The sequence below is a fragment of the Haliotis rubra genome, unplaced genomic scaffold (genome assembly GCF_003918875.1).
Source record: "Haliotis rubra isolate DU_JTF1 unplaced genomic scaffold, ASM391887v1 Scf2, whole genome shotgun sequence".
NCBI classification, from domain to species: Eukaryota; Metazoa; Mollusca; class Gastropoda; order Lepetellida; family Haliotidae; genus Haliotis; species Haliotis rubra.
In genome coordinates, this window is record NW_025766002.1 from 7760791 (window position 1) to 7770499 (window position 9709).

Consider the following 9709-nt stretch of genomic DNA (forward strand, 5'->3'; position numbering starts at 1 on the left):
TATCGAAGCGTTTATGTTTATTCAACATTCAAATACATATACCAAAACTATAGCAAAATCAACTATGTAAGCTCCATGTACAGTCTCTTTCAAGATATAACATATGCCAAGGCCATACAGTCTCTGAAGGGAGTTCCTCATTGTTCCGACTGTTCCTTAAGAATCTCCGCCAGCCAGGAAAATGTCTGGAAATGGAAATCATTTCATAAGAAAACGTGATTCAACACTTTATTATTCCGATAATCATAAGCTTGTTCGTAAACGCAATAACCGGGGCAGTTATTTTATAATAATGTTTCGATCTGTCTGGTTTTGGAAGATGTCAGATGCTCCTTGAGTGCTCTTCAATATACACGATTTTAACCTTTAAACAATATTCCGAATCTGTTGTAAAGTGATTGGAATTTCACTTCCCCTGTGCTATTTATGCCACTGCCCTACCTTATTTAAATCGGCCTCCGATGCATAAGAGAAGGATACTCTGATATAAGGGGAGTTAACCGAGGCAGGACAGAAGATGTGTCCCTGAACCACAACAGCCCCTTTCTGGATCAACTTCTGACACACGTGTCTGGAGTCCTCTACACCCAGTAGCTTCATCCACAGGAACATCCCGGCCTGAGGCGCAGACCATTCTGCCAGACCTGGAAAATGAAGGTGAAAACAATTGACACCAATAAAGGTCAATGATGATGAATCATGTACATGACTTAGTTAATCTGTCCATAATTATTAAACTGTCCCACTCGCTGATAATCTTTTCGGTGGGAGCATATCTACATATAAACAGGTTTTCATGCAATTCATCTAATGAAGTTCACTTGAGCCTGGAACTATTTACCCTTAAGGTGTTTTTCGGCTGTCCTGGAAGCAAGTTGCGACCTCTGGTGGTAGAAATTGGCAACTCGGCAGCCATGTTCAATGTAGCCATCATGCCCCATGTTCTGGAAGACTTTCAACATGATGGTCTGGTGATTGGAAGAAAGGACAGAAACAAATAAGGATTGCCTTAATCATTAATACTAAAGCTACAATTATTGAACATACTTCAAATGCAGTAACAGCCATTATTCAATGTAGAATACTGATTTGTATACATACCTCTACCAGTGCAGAACCTCCGCCACTTACTCCTTCCTTCAAATCAACTATTCTATCCAGAAACTGCTTGGGGCCGCTCACATATCCCAACCGTGCTCTAAACACGTGAAATCAAGATTGCTAGAAAGATGGTCGCAATGCTTTCGATACAGTAATTAACACCATTGGTGGAGCTTCAATGAACAGGATGATACAACCCGAGGCAATAGATCTGTGAAGTTAATTGATGCAAATCCCTTCCTAACAACTGTGAAGAAGGCGAACACAACATAGTTATTTCATCGTGTTTCATGTAGCTCGACCCACCCATTATAATAGAAGGGGTTTGATTCTGCCACTAACCTCCACCCCCGTCTCCCTACCATGTGTGCAGCCCATTTCTGTTATGCTCCCCTGTGATATTGCCGGAACAGTGCTTCAATGGTGGTGGCAAACCATATTCACTCACATTGGAAAGTTTTCGCTAATGTATATTCTTCTGGGAAACAAGTTTATCTCTGCTGAATGTAGATATTATCATTGCTACAAAAATGATCTAAACAATCGACATCATAATTATTGCAACTAACATTAAGTCTAACCTAGCCATTGTTATTTAAAAAAATAGGAAGTAAAGATTTCTTCGGCTACCTACCAACGCATACTTCTTAGGTTAATTTAGTGGTCAGGCTCGCTGACTTGGCTGACACATGTAATCGTTTCCCAATTGTGTAGATCGATGCTCATGACGTTGATCAATGGGTTGGCTGGTCCGAACTGGATCATTTACAGACCGCCGCCATATACACAGCTTGCATATTGCCGATTGCAGCGTTAAACGAAAACCAATCACTCATTTAACCGCGTCTTGAATCATTGGGCACGCATGACCTTTTCTACTATTGAAACCCAACAATAATATCAATGAAATATAAGTAGAAAGCTTTCTCGAAACCAACTGAAAACGTCAGACATTATCTTACCCGGCAGACATGATTTTGGAGACAGTATCACACCTGAGAACACGCCCATCCACGTCCATTGACAGCAAACTGGGTAATAGGGGCTGAAAGAAGTTTGATTGCCATTTCAGATCAGCCCGTTACATACCTAATGAAATATTGAGAACGTGTCTCTACTGCATCATAGGAATAGACCGCCTCCGTGGTGTAGTGGTTAGAGCGTCCGCCCGGAGAGCGGAAGGTCGCGGGTTCGATCCCCGACCGCGTCATACCACAGAGGTTAAAATGTGGTACTTGTTGGTCTCTGCCTGGCGCTCGGCATTAATGGGTACAAGGACTGGTCGGCTCGGAGTCAGTATAATGTGTCTGAGTGGGGTATTCATGCTTCACTGCGGCATGGTATCTCAGTGGGGTAGCACTACAAAACCAGCTTCAGTCTGGGCTAGTACAAGCAGCCGCACATACACATACACACGCATGCACGTCGTCATCTGAGCGAAATATTCTCAAGCACGACGTAAAACCCAGTTTCACCTCACTTCACCTCATAGGAATAATTCGATACGAGTTACCACTACTGATTATGATCCAGGGCCCCGTTCCTCAAAGCGATTCTAGCACTTCGACAGTCGTAGGTCAATGTTAAAGTATGGTAGCTACGATCATATTAGCGCTGCGATCGTTTTGTGGAACGGGGCCCAGGTTTGTCCTTGGGCTAAAACGTTAGATGGGTTTGCCGGCTCTTTGAATAGTACTGTTACATAACGGAGAAAGAAGTTATGCATTTATTTACTTTTACAGCTCTGGGAAACCTACGAACACACTTATCGTGCTGACAGGCCTAGACAATTTATCAAGACGAACCGGGTTTCAAACCCATGTCACAGGGTTTCCGCTTTCCAAAGGGACGCAACTCGGTAATGCCAATCGCGACTACCTTTGTCGCTATGACTAGATGCCAGTTTGACTGAACACAATGTTTTACTGGATACGATCCCAACCCTATATTTGTTTACCCTGGAATACTGAATCATATGGTACGGGTCGTCCTCGATGATTAATAGGTCATATTTTCTCGCCAAAGCATAAATTTCCTTCCTCCTCTCCAAACTCAGGTTGGCGCCTGTCGGATTTGCACCATTCGGAACACAGTATAGCAGCTTTGGCCGAGGCCCGGATGCAGCCTCGTTCCAGGAACACAGGACGTTACTAAGATCCGAGGGTATCAAGCCATCTGCGTCGTTCTTGACAATCGCTGGCTTGCAACCCAGTGGCTCAGTCTATTTTATAAAAAGGATATGAGGAGAAAATAAGTTAGGCAATTCAAAACCATGACATGTAGGGGAGACTGGGGTCAATTGTATCACGGGTCAACTGTAACAATTTTACTTTAAAAGTTTTCGCTCAAGCATAGTGTAGTTGAGAAGAGTTACTTCCCTGTGTTTTCCTACCAAAGTGAGTCTGATTGAGACAAAAAGAGTAAAATTCAACGTTGGTCTACATGCCCTTTTGCGTGCATCACCTTGAACACCTGGTGTTATTACTATTTAATAGTGATTCATGATCCAACCTATATTATTATATGAAGCAGAAATTTGGGGAACTGTTATCCGCCATGGAATAGAAAAAGTACATTCAAAACTTTGTAAAAACGTTCTAAACGTTGGCTATCGCACACCGAACAAGGCAGTTTTATCAGAATATGGGAGATACCCTTTACATGTAAATTATATTACACGAGTTGTTTCGTTCTGGATACGTCTGCTTCGGCAACCAGACACGTTACCCACGTCGCTCGTATGATATGTTGAAACGTTTAGACGACAATGGACATATTAACTGGGCTTCGGCAGTATGATCACTATTATATCAACATGGATTCGCTTATGCATGGATATATCAAAATGTTGGAAACTGGGACTTGTTTTTAAATCTTTTCAAACAACGTTGTAAAGACATGTACTAGCAATTTTTGTAAACAAAATCATGTCCATGCGCTATGTAAAAATTTAATCTAAGTTGTCATTTTGTACTATTGGCCTCATGGCCACATCTATGAAATAAACCTGTCTGTATGTCTGTCTGTCATATAGCATGAACAGCATTTCAGTAATCGCATTTCATGATGTTCTTTGTGGAAAGTGATGTGGATCGTTGAGACGTTACAAATACATAACGCAACAGTGTATATATGCTGGTTGACCAAGAACAATCAGGCGCGTAGCAAGCCAATTTTTTCGTGTAAGCCCGATAGGTTGCAATGCTTTGTATTTAGATAGTATTGAGGGCTTGGCGTCATTCACATACACGTCGATGAAAAAACAATCAATCATCACTGAAAGAAAGACGCCCTTCAAATTATGTAGAATAACATGTTTACTGTACATGGTGACTGTATTGGTAATGCTTTGTTTTCAAAGGATATTCTAGTCAATATGATTCATAGAGGGATTTCCATTTTTAAATGGTTCTGATAACGTGTTTGTAGGTATTTTTGGCGAGATATAGAAACAAAATGTTTCAGCAAAAATCATGTGTAAGTCCGGGCTTCTTTGAATAATATGGGAGCTACGCGCATGACAATGATTTGAAACAAGTTGAAATGCAACCATGATCCTTCAAACTCCATCTGAATGCTCATAATTAAATAATAACATCTTACCACATTGAAAACCGAAGGATATGTGGACTCCTCGGCCAGCAGCGAGTCCCCTTCCTCCAACACCATTCCCAGGATCTGTGTAATTTCAGTACATGGTGTTCACAGTACTTCCAGTGAGTGAGTGAGTTTAGTTTTACGCCGCACTCAGCAATATTCCAGCTATATGGCAGCGGTCTGTACATAATCGAGTCTGGACCAGACAATCCAGTGATCAACAGCATGAGCATCGATCAGCGCAATTGGGAACAGATGACATGTTTCAACCAAGTCAGCGACCTTGACCACCCGATCCCGTTAGTCGCCTCTTACGACAAGCATGGGTTACTGAAGATTCATTCCAACCCGGACCTTCACGGGGTCACAGTACTTCCATCAAACATTATGGCGTGTATCGTGGATCTATTTCTAGATAACATCTTTTATATAACATCAGAACTACAGTAGATCTCGTTGCATAGTTTGCATTGGCTCTCCCAGGGAATTCGGATTTGCAGCAGGCTATGAGTGAAAATTACAACAATATTGTAATCTCTAAATTTTTTAGATTGTTTTCATTGTCTGCCGAACTTGTAGGGGTTTCCGCCAACCTTGCTAAAAGCCTCCGTACAGCCGTTAGCCGTGATGGTGATCATGTCGCTGTTTGCTGAGGGGGAGACGCCGGGTGGAGGGAGGGTAGGGGGATCATGAAGACGTCGCTGCAACTCTGTCAGCCATTCACGAAGCTGCAGCTTCCTACAAATAAACACATGTACGAACGAAGTAAGAAACATAAGGGACCGTTCATAATTTATGACTAAGGAGGCTGATGATGATTTTAAGGGGGCACCAATTTTGTTCTTGGGAGGCGGTGGGGGTGGGGTGGGGTGGGGTGGATTGCAGCAATTTTGTTCATAAGGGATATTTAAAAATATGCTAAAACATTATGGAGGGGGGTGCTCTTTGATTTTGTACATGCCATGCAGGGCGGGGTCACTTACATAAATTTTAGGGGGTGTCATTCACATTGTACATGCTTCTCCATTAAAGAATCATCATTTTCCCCACCCCAACTCCCCACCCCTCCATAAATTATGAACGGTCCCTAATAGGTGCTGAGTTCACCGTTACCGTTACAAAACTTTACAAAAGCTAGTAACAGATGTGAAATGAAACATCTGTGACTATTAGGGCAAGAGAATGAGTTGTTCAATATCCATGAGCATGCTCCACTGTAGGATGAACATTGAACTGTTTGACTAAATACTCCACTACTTTTTTATAAATATGTGCAGCATCCATAAGCTCTAAAACTCAAGACATTGTTTATTCTGTCCTATGATCGATGTGCAGAGGTTGCGGAATCAAATGATGTTAGCTTTACAGAGGGAAAAATCGGAAAGGAAGCTACACTGACAGAGTATGCTTTTACGCCGCTCTTAGCAATATTCCAGCAATATTCCAGCAACATCACGGCGGAGGGCACCAGATAAGGGCTTCACACATTGTACCCATGTGGGCAATCGAACCCGGGTTTTCGCCGTGTCGAGCGAACGCTTTAACCACAAGGCTACCCCACCGCCCCGGAAATGAAGATACAACGAAGCTTGAAGCAATCTACACTTCTGATAAAATACAGGAAGTGTTTAATTCATGAAACTATGGAATCCGAGAAGGGACATTGTCGCTATGTCGCATTGTCGCCCTCTCAAAAACAAGTTCAGTGAGGCAAAATAAACCAAAACGCTACACGCGACATCGCGACAATGCGACAAATGGGCGAAATATCGCGTTGTCGCGATGTCGCGTGTCGCGTTTTGGTTAATTTTGCTTGTATTTGAGAGGGCGACAACGCGACAATGCGTAAATGCGACAATGTCCCTTCCAGGATTTCATATGAAACGACACACTGTTTATTTCATTCTATTCGTGGATCTTGTCTAACAATGGTAGGTTAGCCTTTAGGAGAAAACATTAAGTACCCTTACAAAAACCTATGGATTGTTGGCAAAAATAAGGGTTCTGTTGAACTGTAGCTATACTAAATGTTACTTTGATCTAAGTGCATTTAGTGATACAAGAGTTTATCCGCCCCATCGAAGAAGCCGGTTACTTCCCAACATACACACATACCATGACTGATGTATCTCCTATATATATTAATGACTTCTAATTCGATATACTTACCCCCTGGTTGCCCCGTACTGAAGAGCAACTTTCATGTCAGCTTCATCTATGTGTACTGTCTGACCATCTCTGAAGGTAACGCAGATATTGACAGTTAGTTCAGAAACAGGCTTGCGCGGACCCATTCTTCAATGATTATTAACACATAAAGCACAGTGACACAATATAAAAAAGCATCAATGTGACAAGAAAAATAACTGAGGAAAGTAGTGACAGACTTGCTGAATTTGTGTGCTATTGCAGCAAGAAATCCATTCAAAGAGTAGGAGCTTAGAAAGCTTAACGAATAACGCGCTTACTCGCCTCGTTAAGACTGCATCTGATGGCCTAAAATATAGGTACAATTCAAAGGCAGGTTTTAATATTTCCTGAACAAATTACACATTTGAGATCTGAATATTGAACGATTATCATCACTCAATAAGTTCATTCATTGTCCTCTGTTTTAGAATGTCCACTTACAAAATGTGAGTGAGTGAGTTTAGTTTTACGCTGCACTCAGCAATATTCCAGCTATATGGCGGCGGTCTGTAAAAAATCGAGTCTGGACCAGACAATGCAGTGATCAACAACATGAGCATCGATCTACGCAATTGGGATACGATGACATATGTCAACCAAGTCAGCGAGCCTGACCAGCCGATCCCGTTAGTCGCCTCTTACGACAAGCACGGGTTACTGAAGATCAATTCTAACGCGGATCTTCACGGGTTTACAAAATGTGTGTCTCATTTAACATTGTCATGACTGAGACAATGTATGTTTTGTTCGGTTGTTTTTCGTCAAGAAAATAATACCCTTGTCTCCATACACGTATGATATATAACACACGAAGAGGGCACATACCATTGGCGTATGGTAGACTTGATAATAAAAAAACGTTACAAAAAGTAAAACCTTCAAGTTATATTCTCCCGCATACATGCCACTAAGGGCAATATCAATGCACGGGACATATTGTTACTATTTTGGTTTTACAGGAAATGTGGCAGGTAGTAACCTGTAACTCATACCCACTTTAGGCGCAGCTGAGCGGCTGCAATAGGGAACGTGTCGGAGTTGGGAATACCTCCAGCCAGGTACACCAGATCGGTTGCCATGTATTCTATCAAATATAGCCAGAGATGTAATCAGGTTCACGTTGGACAGATTGCGTCTTCACTGCATATGGAATCTAGTCGTAAAATGGTCGTGAGAAGGAGGGCTAATCACGAAAACCACGAGTGGCCACGAACGATAAAGTACATGTGAAGACCTAAAGGTACGAATTTATGGATGTTAACTTTTTTATTATAAGGAACACGAATCAAGTGAATAATAAAAGATTAAGAATATACCTGAAACATCGTGTTCCTCATAATAAAGAAGGAACACGACATCCGTGAATCCTAACCTGTTATGTGTATCAGTGAGTGAGTGAGTAAATTTAGTTTTACGCCGCTTTTAGCAATATTCCAGCAATATCACGGCCTCACACATTGTACCATGTGGGGAATCGAACCCGGGTCTTTGGCGTGACGAGCGAACGCGTTAACCACTATGCTACCCCACCGCCCCGTTATGTGTATCAATTCTAAATGGTATTCTTAGACTTTATCTGATGACCTACTCTGAAGACTTCGGAGAACCGGTGCTCTTGTTCGTTTCGCTGCTTTGTTGAAGTAGTTTTCATAGTTGCTTATACGGTGGTTTGCCCTGAAAAACATCAGCAACATAGAAGACTGAAAACTATATACTGTTATACAATGTCCATTCATAGTCATTTTTGTCATGACATTCATATTTTGATTTGAAAGTACTTGAGTAAGGAATCCAGGAAGGGACATAGTCGCGCTGTCGCATTGTCGCCCTCTCGAATACAAGCTAGCGGAGGCAAAATTAAACAAAGCGCGACAATGCGACAACGCGACATTTCGGCCATTTGTCGCATTTGTCGCGATGTCGCATGTCGCGTTTTAGTCAATTTTTAGGCTTTTCTGTACACATCTTAAATAGGGCGACAATGCGACAACGCGAAATATTTTGACCTTTCGCTATGTCTCATTGTCGCCCTTTGGAGGAATAGAAAAATGTTATTTAAAACGCGACATGCAACATCGCGACAATTCGACAAATGGGCGAAATGTCGCGTTGTCGCATTGTCGCGCTTTGGTTAATTTTGCCTCATTTTGCTTGCTTTGTGAGAGGGCGAGAACGCGACAATGCGACACCGCGACAATGTCCCTTCTCGGATTCCATACTTGAGTATAGTACTGTTGTTGTATGTATGGGGTAAGGGCTGGAGAGATTCTTCTGGGGAGTCAGAGTCAGTGAGTATGGCGGCGGGGGACACCAGAAATGGGCTTCACACATTGTACCCATGTGGGGAATCAAACCGGATTTTCGGCGTGACGAGCGAAAGCTTTAACCACTAGGCTACCCCACCGCCCCGAGTCTGATTCAGCGTGTCACACCATTTTAGGTTTGCGAAAGTGCGGACTAAATTCTAATCGGATGGGCAGGCTCTGAGAATGAGGCGACAAAAGAAACTTTAAACATAATCGAACAACCATGGCTTGGCCGTTCACTATGCGTCAACTTACAGGTTTCCTCCGGCCGTGAGATACAGTGCTCTGTGACACAACTTGAACACTGGCGGCCGTTTTGTCAGACAACACCCAATGAAGACGAACATTTCTGCACTGTATCATACGTAGCACATGGTCACAGTCTTCGGAGTATCTCACATTCACTCCTCCATTAACCCTATTTGATAAAAAAATAAAATAAAGTAAGCAACTTACTCTGACATTTTCAAAGGATTCACAGGAGCATGCGCGTTGAGTCTCGGTCCTTAGAGAGC

At 42.4% G+C, this 9709-nt stretch overlaps 1 protein-coding gene across 2 annotated transcripts; it reads right to left on the reverse strand.

Moving 5' to 3' along the window:
• LOC124275232 (kynurenine/alpha-aminoadipate aminotransferase, mitochondrial-like) lies at positions 1 to 9709 on the reverse strand. Of its 2 annotated transcripts, none has more exons than XM_046710715.1 (12): positions 9651 to 9709; positions 8477 to 8562; positions 7885 to 7972; positions 6868 to 6936; positions 5292 to 5436; positions 4705 to 4779; positions 3059 to 3322; positions 2064 to 2146; positions 1102 to 1198; positions 842 to 968; positions 442 to 644; positions 1 to 185 (listed from the first exon to the last, which is right to left on the reverse strand). In XM_046710715.1, exons 1-12 carry the CDS (start codon positions 9656 to 9658, stop codon positions 138 to 140), a joined length of 1293 nt encoding a protein of 430 aa, XP_046566671.1. In that variant the 5' UTR covers positions 9659 to 9709; the 3' UTR covers positions 1 to 137. The 2 variants fall into 2 exon arrangements, with proteins under 2 accessions (XP_046566671.1, XP_046566670.1); XM_046710714.1 differs by lacking the exon at positions 9651 to 9709 and adding an exon at positions 9450 to 9574.

Excerpts from the sequence above, each read along its gene's own strand:
- LOC124275232 (XM_046710714.1), bottom strand. The coding sequence starts at position 9,541 with ATGTTCGTCTTCATTGGGTGTTGTCTGACAAAACGGCCGCCAGTGTTC. Across the intron at positions 7,973-8,476 it reads GGTTCTCCGAAGTCTTCAGA|AATACATGGCAACCGATCTG; the intron begins GTAGGTCATCAG and ends TATATTTGATAG. Across the intron at positions 5,437-6,867 it reads CAGTACGGGGCAACCAGGGG|GAAGCTGCAGCTTCGTGAAT; the intron begins GTAAGTATATCG and ends GTTTATTTGTAG.